At 36.8% G+C, this 22835-nt stretch overlaps 1 protein-coding gene across 2 annotated transcripts in view; it reads right to left on the reverse strand.

Moving 5' to 3' along the window:
- Positions 1–22835, reverse strand: part of GPC5 (glypican 5) — a 1093847-nt gene that overhangs the window by 783530 nt on the left and 287482 nt on the right. For both annotated transcript variants that reach the window (XM_061170941.1, XM_061170940.1), the window contains exon 4: positions 11937–12070. In XM_061170941.1, the coding sequence (XP_061026924.1) occupies positions 11937–12070 (134 nt within the window). The remainder of the gene's footprint in view (positions 1–11936; positions 12071–22835) is intronic.

Raw genomic sequence — 22835 nt, forward strand, 5'->3', positions numbered from 1 at the left:
AATACCTGAATAGACAACGAATCATCCCAAATTTAGGAGGTGGACTTTGGGAGCAGGATATATTAATTTTTCGCCTTTTCCTTTTTTTGTGAGAGTATATGTGTATGCTTCTGGGTGAGATTTTGTCTGTATAGCTTTGCTCTCACCATTAGTCCTAGGGTTACGTCCGTCCGTTTTGTTTTTTTTTTTTTTAACTTAAAAAAATTTTTTTTCCCTAATAAATGTTTTCTTAATAATTTTTTCCTTATTTTCTATTTTTAAAAAATTAAAAATTTTTTTCTTAATAAATTTTTTTCTTAATAATTTTTTTCTTATTTTTTATTATAAAAAATTAATAAATCTATTTTTAAAAATTAAAAAAAAATTTTTTTCTTAATAAATTTATTCTTAAAAATTTTTTTTTATTTTTTATTATAATAGCTTTATTTGATTTTATTTTATCCTCTTTCTTTCTTTCTATTTTTTCTCCCTTTTATTCTGAGCCGTGTGGATGAAAGGCTCTTGGTGCTCCAGCCAGGCATCAGGGCTGTGCCTCTGAGGTGGGAGAGCCAACTTCAGGACACTGGTCCACAAGAGACCTCCCAGCTCCACGTAATACCAAACGGCGAAAATCTCTCAGAGATCTCCATCTCAACATCAAGACCCAGCTTCACTCAACGACCAGCAAGCTACAGTGCTGGACACCCTATGCCAAACAACTAGCAAGACAGGAACACAGCCCCATCCATTAGCAGAGAGGCTGCCTAAAATCATAATAAGGTCACAGACACCCCAAAACACACCACCGGACGTGGACGTGCCCACCAGAAAGACAAGATCCAGCCTCATCCACCAGAACACAGGCACTAGTCCCCTCCACCAGGAAGGCTACACAACACACGGAACCAACCTTAGCCACTGGGGACAGATACCAAAAACAACGGGAACTACGAACCTGCAGCCTGTGAAAAGGAGACCCCAAACACAGTAAGATAAGCAAAATGAGAAGACAGAAAAACACACAGCAGGTGAAGGAGCAGGGTCAAAACACACCAGACCTAACAAATGAAGAGGAAATAGGCAGTCTACCTGAAAAAGAATTCAGAATAATGATAGTAAAGATGATCCAAAATCTTGGAAATAGAATGGAGAAAATACAAGAAATGTTTAACAAGGACGTAGAAGAACTAAAGAGGAACCAAGCAACGATGAAAAACACAATAAATGAAATTAAAAATACTCTAGAAGGGATCAATAGCAGAATAACTGAGGCAGAAGAACGGATAAGTGACCTGGAAGATAAAATGGTGGAAATAACTACTGCAGAGCAGAATAAAGAAAAAAGAATGAAAAGAACTGAGGACAGTCTCAGAGACCTCTGGGACAACATTAAACGCACCAACATTCGAATCATAGGGGTCCCAGAAGAAGAAGAGAAAAAGAAAGGGACTGAGAAAATATTTGAAGAGATTATAGTTGAAAACTTCCCTAATATGGGAAAGGAAATAGTTAATCAAGTCCTGGAAGCACAGAGAGTGCCATACAGGATAAATCCAAGGAGAAACACACCAAGACACATATTAATCAAACTATCAAAAATTAAATATAAAGAAAACATATTAAAAGCAGCAAGGGAAAAACAACAAATAACACACAAGGGCATCCCCATAAGGTTAACAGCTGATCTTTCAGCAGAAACTCTGCAAGCCAGAAGGAGTGGCAGGATATACTTAAAGTGATGAAGGAGAAAAACCTACAACCAAGATTACTCTACCCAGCAAGGATCTCATTCAGATTTGATGGAGAAATTAAAACCTTTACAGACAAGCAAAAGCTGAGAGAGTTCAGCACCACCAAACCAGCTTTACAACAAATGCTAAAGGAACTTCTCTAGGCAAGAAACACAAGAGAAGGAAAACACCTACAATAACAAACACAAAACATTTAAGAAAATGGGAATAGGAACATACATATCGATAATTACCTTAAATGTAAATGGATTAAATGCTCCCACCAAAAGACACAGACTGGCTGAATGGATACAAAAACAAGACCCATATATATGCTGTCTACAAGAGACCCACTTCAGACCTAGAGACACATACAGACTGAAAGTGAGGGGATGGAAAAAGATATTCCATGCAAATGGAAATCAAAAGAAAGCTGGAGTAGCAATTCTCATATCAGACAAAATAGACCTTAAAATAAAGACGATTACAAGAGACAAAGAAGGATACTATATAATGATCAAGGGATCAATCCAAGAGGAAGGTATAACAATTGTAAATATTTATGCACCCAACATAGGAGCACCTCAATACATAAGGCAAATACTAACAGCCATAAAAGGGGAAATCGACAGTAACACAATCATAGTAGGGGACTTTAACACCCCACTTTCACCAATGGACAGATCATCCAAAATGAAAATAAATAAGGAAACACAAGCGTTAAATGATACATTAAACAAGATGGACTTAATTGATATTTATAGGACATTCCACCCAAAAACAACAGAATACACATTTTTCTCAAGTGCTCATGGAACATTCTCCAGGATAGATCATATCTTGGGTCACAAATCAAGCCTTGGTAAATTTTAAAAAATTGAAATCGTATCAAGTATCTTTTCCGACCACAACGCTATGAGACTAGATATCAATTACAGGAAAAGATCTGTAAAAAATACAAACACAAGGAGGCTACACAATACACTACTTAATAACGAAGTGATCACTGAAGAAATCAAAAGGGAAATCAAAAAATACCTAGAAACAAATGACAATGGAGACACGACGACCCAAAACCTATGGGATGCAGCAAAAGCAGTTCTAAGAGGGAAGTTTATAGCAATACAAGCCTACATCAAGAAACAGGAAACATCTCGAATAAACAACCTAACCTTGCACCTAAAGCAATTAGAGAAAGAAGAACAAAAAAACCCCAAAGCTAGCAGAAGGAAAGAAATCATAAAGATCAGATCAGAAATAAATGAAAAAGATATGAAGGAAACAATAGCAAAAATCAATGAAACTAAAAGCTGGTTCTTTGAGAAGATAAACAAAATTGATAAACCATTAGCCAGACTCATCAAGAGAAAAAGTGAGAAGACTCAAATCAATAGAATTAGAAATGAAAAAGGAGAAGTAACCACTGACACTGCAGAAATACAAACGATCATGAGAGATTACTACAAGCAACTCTATGCCAATAAAATGGACAACCTGGAAGAAATGGACAGATTCTTAGAAATGCACAACCTGCCGAGACTGAACCAGGAAGAAATAGAAAATATGAACAGACCAATCACAAGCACTGAAATTGAAACTGTGATTAAAAATCTTCCAACACACAAAAGCCCAGGACCAGATGGCTTCACAGGCGAATTCTATCAAACATTTAGAGAAGAGCTAACACCTATCCTTCTCAAACTCTTCCAAAATATTGCAGAGGGAGGAACACTCCCCAACTCATTCTACGAGGCCACCATCACCCTGATACCAAAACCAGACAAAGATATCACAAAGAAAGGAAACTACAGGCCAATATCACTGATGAACATAGATGCAAAAATACTAGCAAACAGAATCCAACAGCACATTAAAAGGATTATACACCATGATCAAGTGGGGTTTATTCCAGGAATGCAAGGATTCTTCAATATACGCAAATCAATCAACGTGATACATCATATTAACAAATTGAAGGAGAAAAACCATATGATCATCTCAATAGATGCAGAGAAAGCTTTTGACAAAATTCAACACCCATTTATGATAAAAGCCCTGCAGAAAGTAGGCATAGAGGGAACTTTCCTCAACATAATAAAGGCCATATATGACAAACCCACAGCCAACATTGTCCTCAATGGTGAAAAACTGAAACCATTTCCACTAAGATCAGGAACAAGACAAGGTTGCCCACTCTCACCACTATTATTCAACATAGTTTTGGAAGTGTTAGCCACAGCAATCAGAGAAGAAAAAGAAATAAAAGGAATCCAAATCGGAAAAGAAGAAGTAAAGCTGTCACTGTTTGCAGATGACATGATACTATACATAGAGAATCCTAAAGATGCTACCAGAAAACTACTAGAGTTAATCAATGAATTTGGTAAAGTAGCAGGATACAAAATTAATGCACAGAAATCTCTTGCATTCCTATATACTAATGATGAAAAATCTGAAAGTGAAATTAAGAAAACACTCCCGTTTACCACTGCAACAAAAAGAATAAAATATCTAGGAATAAACCTACCTAAGGAGACAAAAGACCTGTATGCAGAAAATTATAGGACACTGATGAAAGAAATTAAAGATGATACAAATAGATGGAGAGATATACCATGTTCTTGGATTGGTAGAATCAACACTGTGAAAATGACTCTGCTACCCAAAGCAATCTACAGATTCAATGCAATCCCTATCAAACTACCAATGGCATTTTTCACAGAACTAGAACAAAAAATTTCACAATTTGTATGGAAACACAAAAGACCCCGAATAGCCAAAGCAATCTTGAGAACGAAAAATGGAGCTGGAGGAATCAGGCTCCCTGACTTCAGACTATATTACAAAGCTACAGTAATCAAGACAGTTTGGTACTGGCACAAAAACAGAAATATAGATCAATGGAACAGGATAGAAAGCCCAGAGATAAGGTGACCATATGTGCGTGGGCTTACCTTTGATAAAGGAGGCAAGCATATACAGTGGAGAAAAGACAGCCTCTTCAATAAGTGGTGCTGGGAAAATTGGACAGGTACATGTAAAAGTATGAAATTAGAACACTCCCTGACACCATACACGAAAGTAAACTCAAAATGGATTAAAGACCTAAGTGTAAGGCCAGACACTATCAAACTCTTAGAGGAAAACATAGGCAGAACACTCTATGACATAAATCACAGCAAGATCCTTTTTGACCCAGCTCCTAGAGAAATGGAAATAAAAACACAAATAAACAAATGGGACCTAGTGAAACTTAAAAGCTTTTGCACAGCAAAGGAAACCATAAACACGACCAAAAGACAACCCTCAGAATGGGAGAAAATATTTGCAAATGAAGCAACTGACAAAGGATTAATCTCCAAGATTTACAAGCAGCTCATGCAGTTCAATAACAAAAAACAAACAACCCAATCCAAAAATGGGCAGAAGACCTAAATAGACATTTCTCCAAAGAAGATATACAGATTGCCAACAGACACATGAAAGAATGCTCAACATCATTAATCATTAGAGAAATGCAAGTCAAAACTACAATGAGATATCATCTCATACCGGTCAGAATGGCCATCATCAAAAAATCTAGAAACAATAAATGCTGGAGAGGGTGTGGAGAAAAGGGAACACTCTTGCACTGTTGGTGGGAATGTAAATTGATACAGCCACTATGGAGAACAGTATGGAGGTTCCTTAAAAAACTAAAAATAGAACTACCATACGACCCAGCAATCCCACTACTGGGCATATACCCTGAGAAAACCATATTTCAGAAAGAGTCATGTACCAAAATATTCATTGCAGCTCTGTTTATAATAGCCAGGACATGGAAGCAACCTAGGTGTCCATCATCGGATGAATGGATAAAGAAGATGTGGCACATATATACAATGGAATATTACTCAGCCATAAAAAGAAATGAAATGGAGGTATTTGTAATGAGGTGGATGGAGTTCGAGTCTGTCATACAGAGTGAAGTAAGTCAGAAAGAGAAAAAGAAATACAGTATGCTAACACATATATATGGAATCTAAGGAAAAAAAAAAAAAAAGGTCATGAAGAACCTAGTGGCAAGACGGGAATAAAGACACAGACCTACTAGAGAATGGACTTGAGGATATGGGGAGGGGGAGCGGTGAGATGTGACAGGGTGAGAGAGTGTCATGGACATATATACACTACCAAATGTAAAATAGATAGTGGGAAGCAGCCGCATAGCACAGGGAGATCAGCTCGGTGCTTTGTGACCACCTAGAGGGGTGGGATAGGGAGGGTGGGAGGGAGGGAGATGCAAGAGGGAAGATATATGGGAACATATGTATATGTATAACTGATTCACTTTGTTATAAAGCAGAAACTAACACACCATTGTAAAGCAATTATACTTCAATAAAGATGTTTAAAAAAAAAAAAAGAAAAAGAAAGAAACTCCTACAAATGATTAAGTTAAATTTAAAAAGGAATCTAGTAGGAAACTGAGCTAACAGAAAAAAAGGAAACGAGAAAACAGAAACAAACTTTTAGGAAATAATTTTAAAACTATATTAGTTTTTATTAGTTAACTTATATAACTATTATTAAACTATATTAATTAATAAATTCATTAGAGTGATAAGAAAATAGCTCACCCATGAAATAAGAGTGAGATCTGAATTAACAAAAATATAAAGTACAAGAAAAAGAAATGTCACTTTTTTTGACGCAAAAAGAATTCTCAGTCTCTCACCTAATTCCTAATCTCAGCTTCTGAGTACCTTCACTATACTAAGGCTGGGTTCTCGTGAGAAAGATCCCTGCACAAGCCCAACAATTATGTAGCATAAAGCTTTCTTCCCATCTTTCCTTAAGGGTCCTGTGGCCCTTTTGCTTCCCAGGAATAGAGACCAGCTCTCAGTTAACTTTAATCTTAAAGACCCAAAATGCCATTCTACTCTGTCTGTCTAAATGGGGCTCATAGAGGTCAAACTGAAACGGAGCAGGACCCTATGATCCCTGCCCCCCATGTCCTCAGTCCAGCTTTTGTCTGTGAAAAAACTTTGGGCAAAGAATAAGTTTAATCAGAGAAGTGAGAAAATGCAGAAACAAAGGAAAACAGTCCAACAAAGACTAAATAGTATAGTTTAGTCATTAAGCATAGTTAAGGACCTTTAGTTCCTTTTCATGGGCTATAGATCATATTCTGAGCGGTATCCTGTGAGCTGTTTTGTAGATATTGACAGCCCCACCAGGTGGAAGAGGTTAACTACATGATGACCAGGCTGTAGCCGTGACATAAGCTGCCATAATTCCGAGAACTGGCCTCAAAGAAATGGGAACAGACCAACCCTGGAACTGAAGATTAACTGTACTTAAAACAATCAAGATGACGCTGGTCAGACCACCACATGACCAATTTCGAGATGACTGTCAGAGCTGACTGTGTTGTTTCTGCATGCAGCCCTCTCCCTCCGTCTACAAAAGCTCTTGCCCACTGATTGTCAGTGGGGGGGGCAGTCGACCTTTGGACAGGATTCCGCCCTCCCCCCCCGTTGCCAGCATCCAAAATAAAGCAAGCTTTCCTTTCCACCAACCTGGCCTCTTTATTGACTTTTGAGTGGCGAGCAGCCCGACCCCGCTTTCGGTTACAAAATGAAAATGAAAATTTTGGCTCAGTCTGTCTCACACGGGGCCCAGTGAATCCACAGAAGTGTGTCTGTTTCACGCTTCTCAATATGTCTTTGGAAGAGACATACACATCCCTTGCACAGTCCCCACAACGGTTCCTCAACTCATGGAGTGAGGGCCAAACTGAAATCCCTAAAACTACCTCTTGCACAAAAAACAGTAAAACAAGAGAATATCACAGCTGTTTTGGTTCTGGTACCAATTCCAGTATGTGGAGAGGAAGTGAGGGTTCCCATACCAACAAAAAGCAATTTTCCCACAGCAGCAGCGTATCTAAAAATCCAATTCAATTCTGACACTATCTACCCAGAGAGAGCATCAGATTCCACAGGTTAATGGTTCAGTCCTACAAGACTGTGTCCCACCCCCTCCAACACACACACACACTTCAGGTGCCAGTCTCAAGTCCAGGTTGTTACTTGTACTTCTGACCAGTTGGCTATAAATCACACGTTTCCACTGCCCACTCCCCCCTTGAGTTTGACTAATTTGCTAGAGCGGCTCACAGAACTCAGAGAAATGTTTTACTTACTAGGTCAACAGTTTGTTACAAAAGGATATAACTCCAGAACAGCCAGATGGAAGAGCTGCACAGGGCAAGGCATCGGAGGAGGGAGCACACAGCTTCCACGCCCTCTCCAGGCACGCCACTCGCCCGGCACCTCCTCGTGCTCAGCAACCAGGACGCTCTACAAACCATCGGGGGTTTTATGGAGGCTTCATTACACAGGTGGGATTGATTAACTCATGGCCACTGTCGATTGAGTCAACCTGTGGCCCCTCGCCCCTCACTGGAGATTAGGAGGTGGGACTCAAAGTTCCAGCCTTTTAATCACATGTTTGGCTCTCCAGGCAGCCAGCCCCATCCTTAGGTGGGACCCAAAAGTCACCTCATTAACATAACAAAAGACACCGTTCTTCTCTCATCACTTAGGAAAATCCAAGGGTTTTAGGAGTCTTTGCCACGAATGGTGTCAAAGAACAAATACATATTTCTTACTATAAATCACACTATCACAATATCCTTGGGAATTGCTGAGTTTAGGGTCATCATCAGACACAAAAATTGTAGTGGTGGTGATCTTAACACTTCACCATTGACCTCACTTGTTTGGCCGGTCTATGCACACGGGTTGGACATGGATAATGGTTGGATTATCATAACCTGAGTCAGAGGGTGACTCCAATTACATACTCCTTTGTATGTGGTGTCTGCTAGAGCAAATCAATACATGTCCTGCCACCTGCTATCCAGCTAATGACTTGACAAATGCTTTTCTCTCTTTACCAATTAGTATGGACAATTAGAAACATTTCACTTTCAGCTGGCAAGAAACCCTTCACTGTTAGACCTCAAGGCAATTCTCCCACTCCATGACAGACAAGAGCCATGATCATCTAGACATCCTACAGGACACCATGCTGATAATCAAATATTGATCACATTATGCTAGATAACTTAGTAGACAAGTGAATGATTCTGGTGGGGAAAAATATTGACATTTTGAGTGCTTGACAATTCAGCAGGATTTCTAAATGTCTAGTAGTCTGAATCTGATTGGGCTATTCTTCTCATGCAAAATACAAATTTCTAAACTTAAGATGACCTAAAGCACAGGAAGACACACAGAGCTTTTGGGATCCCTTTGCATCTTAGAGAAAACATATTACACACATATTCCAACATACCATGTTGCTACAACCCATTTATAAAGTAGCACCAAGGTGCTCTGACATTCCGTCCAGATGACCCAGTTCATCTATTCAATGGTGACTGAAGCACTGGTGGCAAATAAAGCTGCTCTGCAGAGACTCCAGAAAGCCCCATAAGAAGAATCACAGTATAGACACCAAGGGTTTTAGAGTAAAGTCATTTTTTTTTACTGAACACTATTTTTGTTTGTTTGGTTAGTTAGTTGGTCAGTTGGTTGGTCCATCTGTCATTCAGTAGGTCAGTCAGCTGGTTGGTTTACAACTTGGCTCTGGCAGAACCTGCACACTTGACCATAAACCAGCAAATGATTCTGCAACCTGAGATGCCCATGAGGAAATAAGTACTATCTGACCTGCCAGGCTATAAGATCGGGCTTGTATAGAAGCAATATAACATCAAGTGGACATGATCTATTGGAAATCAGGCTCAAGCAGGTGGGAAAAGGACAAGTAAGATGCATGGAAATTAGCCCAGACTCACTAAGCACCTATTCCTGCTACATTGCCCCACCTACTTAAATCAAAATTTATGACCTCATGGGGAAAGATAAGTTGATGAAGGATAAATAAAATTCAGGTTATAAAAGGAAAATCAAAATAGTATTGCTAAGAGAGCTTTCTAAAACAGAGCTGGGAGTCCACTGAGGAAGTGTGACTTATGTACATCTGGACCTGGATGGAATCTGACCTTTGACCACTTATTGTCTTAATGCAGGCACTCAAAACACCTGCCCAATGATACTTATCGGATACTTACCACAAATAACTTGTGACAGCCTATCTACTTATTGAACCCTTACCTTAAAATAGCCCTTAAGAATAAATATTTCCTTTCTTGTATCAGAGTCAATCATAATTCTTGCCAGACAACTTTAACAACCTTGTGGCTTTTATCTTTATAAGCCCCTGACTCTTTCCTCTGCTCCAACACTCTTTCAGTTTCACCCAAATCTCTCTTCTGAATTGCAATTCCTAATAGCCCAAATAAACTCTTATTTGCAGCCTTCTGCACTGCTTGGATGACAAAGTCTACTTCACGATAGGAAAGGGTAGATAAAATTCAGGTCTACTTTATGGATAGGTCTGCACAATATATAGGCATCAAGGGGAAATATACTGCCACAGAAATTAAGTTCCATTCAGGAATGGCAATAAAAAATGTGTAAAAGTGAAATGCTTAAGCTGGCTCAAGTGCAGGACCTCTGGTTGTTCACTTTGTGTGGCATGAGATTGGCCGGTGATGAGCCTACCCTGACTCATGGGAAATGGTTAATGGTGGCTGACCAGTCAAGGGCATAGAAATAATGAGTTTGCAAGATTGGTGACATGGAGTTCTACTCAATGGCCAGGATAGATACTCATAAAACTTTCCACTCAGATAAGCCCCTCATTGCTCCTGAGCCATTCTGTAACATTTCACCTGCATGGTCTTAGTTTTGCAAGAGAATAAACCATGTTAAGTACCGGGTTTTGTTTTGGTTTTCCAGCAACTAGGTTGTTTTAGTGGTGAAACTGACATGATCTTTAGGAGTTAAGATCTTCCTTAGCTGGGTTTTATTATAAGAACCACCATAGCCAAGGCATACTGATTTCTCAAATGCAAGAAATAACTACTGATCACTATAGATGTTTAAATTGAAAAAAACAAAAAAACACAGCTATTTTACTTGCAAACAATGTGCTAATTGTTTCAGCTGTAGCACATAACCAGTAATAGCTCAGTTCTTTATCCCGTGCTAATAACCCAACTGAGGAGAGAATGGGGCAATTAAGAGCACTATCTCAAAATGAAACAGATTTTACATTATAGAGAGTAAAGGTATGTAAAATACTGAATTCTCCATAAGGTATTTTTAGAAATAATTATTTGAATTAATAAACAAACACAGAATTCTGAATTTCAGGTCAATTAAAAAATACCTACTGAGAATCTAGTATTTGCCATTGTACTGGTCAACTGAATACCAAAATAAATAAATAATAGTTTCCTCCAGTATTAAAAGGTTTTTAGTTTAATCACCAATTCTCAAGCAACTGGACACTAATGAAGGCTTTAATTTAACAATTAATCATGGGCACAGTGGTAGAAATGTGAGTTATAGAAGTAAGCCACTCAATGCTTATCATTTTGAATCGACAGATTGTAATTTTCAGCATTCCAGGTAAGAGGTATGGACACTTTATATTTTTTAACAGGTACTTAACATTCACTAATACTTATCACATCATTTACATGAATACTCTTTCTGTGTTGCATTCTGTCCAATATAGTAGCTATTAGCTACATGTAAAATTTTGACTAAAACTAATTAAAATTATGTAACGTTAAAAATTCAATCCTCAGTCACACTAGCTACATTTTTTAAAATTTTTATTTTATTGTGGTAAGAACACTTACCATGAGATCTACCCTCTTAATAAATTCTGAAGTGTACAATGCAATATTGTTGACTACAGGGAGGGGGAAATGGGGATTTACTCTTCAACGGGCATAGTTTCAGTTAAGCAAGATGACTAAGTGTTATAGACTTCTGTACAACATTGTACACTAGCCGCATTTGAAGTGCACAATGACCATATGTATGTAAGGCCTGCCATATTGTATCATAAAAAATGTTCCCTTATCATAGAAAGGTTTTTTGGTCTCCTGAGTTGAACCTATCTTCCTAATTAACAGAATAGGAGGAAGCACTGAATTTTAAAGGTAATTAATGTTGATCTTTTGTTTCTTCAAGAGTGTATTTTGTTCTACGTAATTCTTAATTCAACCTCTACAGAATAGAATACATTCTATTCTGTTGTAAAATTAATAGCTTACTTTCTTTTCTCTTTCTGGTTGTAAAACAAATGTCTTACTTTCTTCTGTTGGCAAGTGTCTCTTCCCCATTTCTTATAAAGATCTTCATTCCATGCTTCTCTTTGCTCCCATCAAAAGAACAATGGGGGCTTTGTGTGGGTGTTCTGATTGGACGGCCGCAAATCTTGTTTACCTTTTAAATAGAAAATATTAAAGACAGTTAGAAACCATGCTCCAGCCTTTCTGAGGATGTAATGTTCACTAGAGTCCAAAACAATGACATATTCTTACTTATACCACACTAATAACCTTTAAGACATACAATGTTTGTTAATTTTTAAAATAAAGGGAATCAAATTATCTGTATAAAATGGCAGCCATAATAAATTGATGCTATACACATTTATACAGTTTGCATGTATGCAAGTGCAAAATACACAAATAAAAACATATATGCAAAATCAGAGAACTACATTAATAAACTAGCCTGCTTGTATAAATAAAACTATTTAATCAAAGTAGACATTATTTATGGTTTATATCCATATGTATGACTAATTACTTACTTTTACTAATTTTTTTAATAAAACAATTTGCTACTGAATATGTGGTCCATTTCTATATGAGTTCTAAGGGTAGTTTTCTTCTTAAAATGCTTTCTTAGAAATGGCAATAAATATTTTTATATAAGATCTCATTTTGTAATAGTTGTATATCTTTTTCCTCAATCTGGTTTGATTTCTCAATCTTTTTTGATTTGACCATAAGGGTGTTACTTATGGTCTCTTTTTTAAAAATTATTTATAGAATTGAAAATTTTATTTTTTAATACTACTTATCTAGTAAAGATCTTCATATGTAATTATCATTGAAAATTAAGTAATTAATTGGACACATTACCATGTAAAGCATCAAAAAAGATTCACAAGATAACTTATACATTTAAAAATGCATAGTCATATAATTAAAAATACATAAAAGCATTGCCTGAGAATCAGGAGACTTTGGTTCCTGTCCTAATTTTTCCTTCTTAATTGCTGAGATCTTGAAAACAGTGGCAGAACTTTTTAAAACTTGATTCTCTTATATGTAAAATGAAGAACTTAGAATAAATTATTCCAAAATTCCCTTAAAGTTCTAAATTTTTTAAAATTTTCCATTAATGAGAATTACAGGAATTATGCATCAACTCATTTATTTAAACCATAATTATTTTGTTCCAATATTTGCAAAAAACATGTATTAGATGCTACAGGACATAAAAGATTAGAAACTGAATTTTCCCCAAGAGAGCTGACAATTTAGAAGGAAAGAAAAAACAAACATCAAAATGCACCTTAAAGAAAAGGCCTGGCCCACACCAGGCTCCAGCCCACCCTGACAATGTGACAGCCCCAGAGAACCCTGGAAAAGGCCCTGCCCCCTGCTCACTTCGGCTCCAGTCCTCCTGCCAAAGCCACTGGGCACACACAGTCAGTATAGGGATACTCCCAGACAAGGACATACCTTCAAGAGCAGGAGAAGTAATTGCTTCACCTAATTTATAGAGACAAACAACAGAAAGCAAACTTTAATGAAATGGAGATAAGTAATTTACTTGATAGAATGTTCAAAGTACCAGTCCTAAAAAAGCTCACTGAACTCAGGAGAAGGCTATAAGAACATAGTGAGAATTTTAACAAAGAATTTGAAAATGTAAAACAAATGTTATATATATAATATATATATATATTTATATATATGAACCTCATGGTAACCAAAAACCAAAAACCTACAATAGATACCCAAAAATACAAAGGCAAAGGAACCCAAAAGTAATACTAAAGAAAATCATCAAACCACAAGGGCAGAGACTAAAAGAAGAAAAGGACAGAGAAAAACTACAAATACCTCCAGAAAAGAATGAACAAAATGGCAATAAGTACATACCTATCAATAATCACTTTAAATATAAATGGACTAAATGCCCTAATCAAAAGACATAAGGTGGTTAAATGAATAAAAATAACAAGACCCATCCATATACTGCTTACAAGATATTCACTTCAATGCTGAAGACACACACAGACTGAAAGTGAGAGGATGGAAAAAGGTATTCCATGCAAATGGAAACAAAAAGAAAGCTTTGGTAGCAATACTCATATCAGACAAAATAGACTTGAAAACAAAGTCTATAAAAGAAGACAAAATAGGACATTACATAATGATGAAAGAGTCAATCCAAGAAGAATTCTTTAACATGTATGAACCTAACATAGGCATACCTATATACATAAAGAAAATATTAACAAACATAAAGGGAGAAAATGACAGTGATACAAAAGTAGGGGACTTTAATACCCTACCTGCAGCAATGGACATATAATCTGGGCAGAAAATCAGTACAGAAACATTGGCCTTAAATGACACATTAGACTAGATGGACTTAACAGATATCTACAGGACATTCCATCCCAAAACAGCAGAATACATATTCTTTTCAAGTGCATATGGAACATTCCCTAGGATAGATCACATGCTAGGCCACAAAATAAGTCTCAATTAATTGAAGAAGATTGAACTCATATCAAGCATCTTTTCTGACCACAAAGATATGAAACTAGATATCAGTTACGGGGAGAAAACAGGAAAAAACACCAACACATGGAGAGTAAACAACATGCTACTATAAAACCAATGTGTCAATGAAGAAATCAAAAAATACCTTGAGACTAATTAAAATAAAGATACAACTTTCCAAAATCTATGGGATGTGGCAAAAGCAGTCCTAAGAGGGATTTATAGTGATACAAGCCTATCTCAGGAAACAAGAAAAATGTCAAAGAAGCAATCTAACTTGACACCTAAAAGCACTAGTAAAAGAAGAACAAACAAAGACCAAAGTTAGTAGAAGGAAGGAAATAGTAAAGATCAGAGTAGAAATAAATGAAATAGAGAACCAAAAAAAAAGAGGAAGAAAAGATCAATGAAACTAAGAGCTGTTTTTTTGAAAATATAAATGAAATTGATAAACCCTTGGCTAGACTCATCAAAAAAAAAAAAGGGGGATTTATTATAAGCCAAAATTTGGACAATGTAGAAGAAATGGATAAATTCCTAGATACATACAATCTTCCAAGACTGAATCTGGAAGAAACAGAAAATCTGTACAGACCCAATAATATTAATTAAATTAAATCAGCAATCAAAAAACTTCCAACAAACAAAAGTCCAGAACCAGATAGCTTCATAGGGGAATTCTACTAAACATTTAAAGAAGAGTTAATACCTATTCTTCTCAAATTATTCTGAAAAACTAAAGAGGAAGGAATACATCCAAACTCATTCTACAAGGTCAGCATTACCCTGATACCAAGACCAGCCAGAGATATTACAAAAAAAGAAAATTACAGGCTAATATCCCTGATAAACATAGAGGCAAAAATCCTCAAAAAATATTAACAAACTGAATTCAACAATATAAAAGGATCATAGATCATGATCAAGTGGGATTTATTGCAGGGATGCAAGGATGGTTCAATACCCACAAATCAATTAATGTGATACACCATATTAACAAAAGGAAGGATAAAAAAATCACATGATAATCTCAATAGATACAGAAAAAGCATTTGACAAAATTCAACATCCATTCATTATAAAAACATTCAACAAAGTTGGCATACAGGGAACAAGCTTCAACATAATAAAGGCCATTTATGAGAAACACACAGCTAACATCATACTCAACAGTGAAAAGCTAAAAGATTTTCCTCTAAGATCAGCAACAAGACAAGGATGCTCACTCTTCTCACTTTTATTTTAAAAAATATTGGAAGTCCTAGTGACAGAGACAAACAACAAAAAGAAATAAAAGGCATTCAAATTGGAAGAGAAGTAAAACTATCACTATTTGCAGATGACATGATAATATATATAGCAAACCCTAAAGACTCCACCAAAAAACTACCAGAACTAATAAACGAATTCAGTAAAGTCACAGGATATAAAATAAATATACAGAAATTTGTTGTATTCTTATACACTTATAATGAACTATCATAAAGAGAAATCAGTAAAAAAATCCCATTTACAATGGCATTAAAAAGAATAAAATACCCAGGAAAAAATTTCACCAAAAAGGTGAACCACCTGTACTCTGAAAACTATAAGACATTGATGAAAGAAATTGAAGACAACACAAATAAATGGAAAGATATCGTGTGTTCATGGATTAGAAGAATTAAGATTATTAAATACACAAATATTTACAATTGCCAAGATATGGAAGCAACCTAAGTAAGTGTCCATCAATTGATGAATGGCTAAATAAGATATGGTATATAGAGTTGACCCTTGAACAATGTGGGAGTTAGGGGCACCAACCCCATACAATCAAAAATCCACATATAACTTTATAGTTCACTCTGCGTATCCACAGATCCACATCCATGAATTCAACCAACTGCAGATAGTGTGGTACTGTAGTATATATTTATCAAAAAAAAATCCACATATAAGTGAACCTGTTCAAACCCAAATTGTTCAAGTATCAACTGTATATACAATGGAATATTACACAGCCATTAAAAAAAGAATGAAATCTTGCCACCTGCAACAACATGGATGGACCTGGAGGGTATTATGCTAAGTGAAATAAGTCAGACAGAGAAAGAGAAATACTATGTTTTCACTTATATGTGAAATATAAGAAAAAACAAATAAACAAATATAACTAAATAGGAACAGACTCAGATATAGAGAACAAGCTAGTGGCCGCCAGAGGGGAGGCAGGTGGGGCAGAGGGGGGGGAATGGGCAGATTAGATGGAGGAGATTCAGAGGTACAAACCATCAGTTATAAAATATAGGTCACAGGGATGTAATGTAGAGCACAGGGAATATGGTCAATAATATTATAATAACTTTTCATGGTGTATATAAAAATATTGAATCATGGGGCTTCCCTGGTGGCGCAGTGGTTGAGAGTCTGCCTGCCAATGCAGGGGACACGGGTTCGAGCCCTGGTCTGGGAGGATCCCACGTGCCGCGGAGCGACTGGGCCCGTGAGCCACAACTGCTGAGCCTGCGCGTCTGGGGCCTGTGCTCTGCAACAAGAGAGGCCGCGATAGTGAGAGGCCCGCGCACCGCGATGAAGTGTGGCCCCCGCTTGCCACAACTAGAGAAAGCCCTCGCACAGAAGTGAAGACCCAACACAGCCAAAAATAAATTAATTAATTAATTAATTTAAAAAAATGTACTTAAAAAAAAATTGAATCATTATATTGTACACCTGAAACTAATATAATAAGTCAACTATACTTCAATAAAAAAAGAAAAAGAAGTAACACTGTAACATGTAGAAAATGAACAGATTAACTCTGTTTGGGGTGCTTAGGGAAGAGCTTCAGTAGGTAATGTCTAAATGGCAGATTAAAAGATAAACTAGGGGTTTGTCAGGTAGACAAAGCAGGAAATTTCCAGGAGAGAGTAGAAAGGCAAAGAGGTGTAAACAATTTAACATGTTTCATAGAACAAAATGTACATAGTGAAAGAAAGCAGTATAGCAAAAGGTAAGACATAAAAAATGCCATGATATATATGGTGAAGGATGTTAATCAGACATTGTGGTAATCATTTCACAATATATACAAACATCTAATCATTATGTTGTACATCTGAAACTAATATAATGTTATAGATCAATTATATCTCAATTCTTAAAAAATGCCTTAATATGTCTTGGATATCAAGCTGAAGAACTTGCTTAAGCAAATGGAAAGCAGGCAAAAGCTTCCAAGGTGGAAAATGGTTGCTTAACGATTTCCACAAGAGAAAAATCATCATAACAGCAGTTTGCAGGGAGGGAGACGAAAGGTCCTCCAGTAGAACACTAGAGAAATGCTGGGGCCCAAAGTCAGCAGAAGAAGTGGTGAAAGAAGCAGCAGATATAGAGGTAGACAGGAGGGAGAGATAGTAGCTTGGAGACTGATTAGATATAAAATGTTTTCTGAACAAAGAATAATGGTGGAAGGCAGAGGGAAAATCTTGAGAGAGACAAGTGCAAGAAAAATCAGGCTGACATCAAAAATGGATAAAAATTTGGTTCGCCTGGAAAGAAGGGAACATGAAGGGTAGTAGTAAAAGGAAATTATGTTTGAAGAGTAGGTTGGAGTCAGATCTTGGAGGGTTTAAAATGATAAGCTAAGAAGTTTTATTTATTAGATAAAACCTCTGATGGCTGTTGAATAGGAAAGCAAAATTCCCGAGCTGATATTTAGCAATGAATCTGACAGCCCTGTAGAAGTTGGACTAGAGAGAGACACCTATTAAAGGGAGGTAAACTGTTAATAGATCCTGAAGTTCTCAGGAAAGAGAATTTTATTCTGAAGTACAGTAGTGACAGTGTCCATGAAGAGAAAGATTCATGAATCATGTACAGAGAGAAGAGAAGAAGAATCAGCAGGGCTAAATCCAGAACACTGACAACACCAAATGCTGGCGAGGATGTGGAGTAACAGAAACTCTCATTCATTGCTGTTGGGAATGCAAAAGAGTACAGCCCCTTTGGAAGACAGTTTGGCAGCTTCTTACAAAATCAAAAAAAAAAAAAAAAAAAAACTTTTATCATATCATCCAGCAATCACACTCCTTGGTATTTACCTAACGGAGTTAAAAATTTATGTCCACACAAAAACCTGCACACAGATGTTTATAGCAGCTTTATTTATGATTGCCAAAACTTGGAAGCAATCAAGCTGTCCTTCAGTAAGTAAATGGATAAAGAAACTGTGGTCCATCAAGACAACAGAACATTTCCAGTGCTAAAAAGAAACAAACTATCAAACTGTGAATAGACATAAAGAAAATTTAAATGCCCATTACTAAGTGAAAGAAGTCACCCTGAAAAGGATACTGTATGATTCCAACTATATGACATTCTGGAAAAGGCAAAACTATGGAGTCAGTAAAAAGATCAATGGTTACCAGGGGTGGGTATGGGTGGGGGGGATGAATGGAGAAACACAGAGAGGATTTTTAGGGCAGTGAAAACTACTCTGTATGATACTCTATTGGTAGATACATGTCACTATATATTTGTCCAAACCCGTAAAATGTACAACACCAAGAATGAATGTTAAACTGTGGATTTGGGGCGATAATGATGTGTCAGTGCAGGTTCATCAGTTGTAGCCAATGTATCATCACTGTGGTGGAGGATACTAGTAACAGGAGAGGCTCTGCACGTGCTGGGGCAGGGGCTGTGTGGGAAATCTTGGTACCGTCTACTCGATTTTGATGTAAACCTAAAACTGCTCTAAAAAAATAAGGTTTGTTTTGAAAAAAAATCAACAGAACTCAGCAAATTACTGAAAGTGAGAAGTTACGGATGTATAAGGTCAAGGTATTAAAAAGCTCAGAGTGAATTTCCAATCACTGAAGTGGAAAAATAGTGATAGTGGAGTGTAAATATATTAACAAGTTGCTAAAATATTCATTACAAAGGTGGAAAGTATCTTCACTGTCAACAACTCCTAGTAACAAGAGCCAAGGGAAGATGGTATAAGTTGATGGCGGAAATGTCAAGAGTAACACTGTTTGGCGACACTACAGGAGATTTTGAAATAAAGGAGAAGAGTAAAAGGGAAAGGGATGGCAATTATGATCCCATGTTATGAGCCATAGAGTTCTAGACAAGTTATGGAACTTCTACAAATCTCAGTTTTCTCTCCTTTAAACTTGAGAAAATAAAACCAGTTTGCAGTTGCCAGTTAAGGAAAATCTTATCTCACCCTGTCGATCCCATGTTGGACCTAAGACCATATCTGCTATTGCACATATTTCCTAGGAAGGCAGAAAGATAGCTGAAAGTACCAGCCTCACATTATTTTTATTCCCATTATCATCTTTGCAATTTGTTTTACAAGGATAAAAGAAAATGTACAAGCCATAGACTTATAAGTCATCTTTAATTGTATCCAAAGGTACAAGCATATAGAGCAGATTCCAATACATACAAATAAATTTCAGAGCCCTTATATGTGTTGACTTGCTATCAGGGAGCTCCACTTCATGCTTTATTGAAAGGGAATGGAAAACCATCTGTTACCAGCACATTAGCCTGTCACCTTAGCTCCCCTGAGCGAGCCAATTGGGGTGGACCATTTCAATACTAGCACCTTCTTGCTATTGAAAAAATCCTTCACACTTACTTTGACAATTTTTCATCTTTGACTTATACTGCAATTTCCTCCTTATTCTCCCCCCTGGTCTCTACCATTCTCCCCTGCAATCAGTCTGAAGTGTCTTGGAAAAAAATAGTTTTCCTCCCTAATGCTTATCTGTGTCTGCTTTAAGTTCCATCTCTGGCTTCTCACTGATTTTCAAATTCCCATCTCACCTTGAAATAACTCTCTTAGTTGCTCCTAACCCATAGCGCTTCTCCCACTCTGCTCAAGTATTTGTTTCAACAACTCCTTTTCACTTAGCTGAGTTTCTCCATTCTCACTGTAATCGTGGCACTACATATAAAGTGTAAACTTCTGTTTACAGCCTCCCTCTGTCTGTTCACTCAGTCTTATTTAAATCTTCACATATTCAAAGCTTTTAGCTAATAACCCCAAAAAGCTTTGTAAGAAACAACTTAAAACTGTTCATTTTCATTTGACATCCATCAGCAGAGCTTCCATTTAGTTTGCAATGATCTTTTAAAATGTTTATTAATAATAATGAAATTGAAAAGCAAAAATGTTTAAAATACTATAACTTGAAAAGCAGTGAATGTGGAGATACTGTGAGTGTTTATTAAGCAATCTGTTTCAGAGGATGAGGCAAAGGTGGACTCTACATCACTGTGTATGCATCAGGTGACCGAACCAGGCCATATCTAGGATGCTTGGTGTTAAAATGAGAGCTGGTTAAAAGAAATTACATAAGATATGACTCTGCAAGCATGGTGGAAAACAACAACAACAATAACAATAAATAACAGATAAAAATAAGAAACAGAATGGTTTCGGGTCAAATATGTTGTGCTCCATTATATTAAAAGCTACTTTTAAACTATTTGGAGGGAACATACTATTGGCAATTTTTCTAGTTCTAACAACAAATGTGAGTTCATTAATTTTCTCTTGCCCGGTTCCCTATGACTCTTGGAAATGGTTTGCCAAAGAACTGGCTGGTGTTAGGGGTAAAATCTGTTACCACAAATTAGAATGAGGCTAACTTTTCCAGATGCAGATGAAATCCATGATTTTAGCTTTAATCCCATGATAGAAAAGTAGGTTGGGCCAGATCATAAGGGTTTGGGAGGGGGCTTAATTACAAGGTTCATGAAGTTTGGACTTCATTTTGTAGACTATGGCAATGTATTTACAATTAGCAAGCCAAGGAACAGGATTATCAGAGCCTCATTTTAGAAAGATCTGGCCAACAAGGAGACATTTCCCATAGGTAAAACAAGAAAATACTAGAATAAACCTAATAAGAACCCACGAAATCTGAAAAGAAGAGAAAGGGAAAGCTCTTTTATAAGTAGAATGAATGGGATTTGGCTACTGGTTGATTCACTATAAGAGATTAAAAAAAGAAGAAGAAATAAAGCTGTTAGCAGTTTTGAATCTGTCAAGCAGGGCGAATAAAGATCCAATAACCAATATGTGGAAGTTAGACCATAGAATAAGTTTACTGTTTGGGTTTATCTGCTCCTCAGAGTAGGAGGTGAATTCTAATTTAGAACTTGGATTTGGAGGTAATTCTAAAAGATGGTTCTAAATGGTGGATTAGAAATAAAGAGAAAGTTAATGACTAGAATTACCTGCATAGAGCCAATAGTTAAAGCCATGAAAATGGACGAAATTACAAAATGTATATAGAATGTAAAGACGGTCAGAAAGAAAATCTTTCAGAAGCAGGAGAAAGAGAATTCAGATAATACACCCCCCCCCCAAAAGAGAGAGAGAGAGAGAGAAAGAAGAGGAACTGGAAAGGAGGAAGAGGAGAAGGAAGGGATAAAGGAGGAAAAAAGAAGGAAGAAAGGAGGGAAGAAAGGGAGGGAGGGAAGGAGGAAGGACTTTAGACTAATAGAGCTGGAAGTCTCATAGAAGATATCTAACCTTAACCTAAGGGTGGGAAAATTGAATCCCAAAGCAGGACAATAACTTTGCTAAGACTGAATCTAGTTAGTGGATGAGTGTCTATTTATTATAGAATCAATGGTCTCTACTTTATGATTAGTGGTATTTATCTTCATCTGTTGTGTGGGATTCACATTATATAAGTCCTAGTTCCTAAGTGTCTTACATAAATTAAATAATCTGGATTGAAAATTATCTAGATATATGAGTAGACAAGAGAATCCCATTTTCCCTGTGTATGTGGGAGTGGATGAGAGGAAACATGGCAGTTATTTCCCTTTAAGATTCCTAGGAATGAATAGGGGTCAGGAAAAGGAGGAACTACAAGGATATTAGACAACTTGATTTCTCACCTGGGTTTAGGAGGAAAACCAGGATAACTGATTGATGAAAAGAAGTCCTCCCATGATACACCCCCCAAATTCCAATTTTATGAGACAGTAATGCAAGAGTTTCCTCTCTTCTACAGAAGGGCAGGTAACATCATAAAAAAGAATAGTCAGTAACTTCCTGATCTACAAACTACCACAATGAAATTATTTGGTCAGATCAAATACCTGCTCAACAATTAGAAAAGCAAAATTGATAATGTAAATTGATATGGCCACTATGGAGAACAGCATGGACATTCCTTAAAAAACTAAAAACAGAATTACCATATGATCCAGCAATCCCACTCCTGGGCATATACCCAGAGAAAACCATACTTCAAAAAGACACATGCGGGGGCTTCCCTGGTAGTGCAGTGGTTGAGAATCTGCCTGCTAATGCAGGGGACACAGGTTCGAACCCTGGTCTGGGAAGATCCCACATGCCGCGGAGCAACTACGCCCGTGAGCCA

The sequence above is a fragment of the Eubalaena glacialis genome, chromosome 16 (assembly GCF_028564815.1).
Source record: "Eubalaena glacialis isolate mEubGla1 chromosome 16, mEubGla1.1.hap2.+ XY, whole genome shotgun sequence".
Lineage (NCBI taxonomy): Eukaryota > Metazoa > Chordata > Mammalia > Artiodactyla > Balaenidae > Eubalaena > Eubalaena glacialis.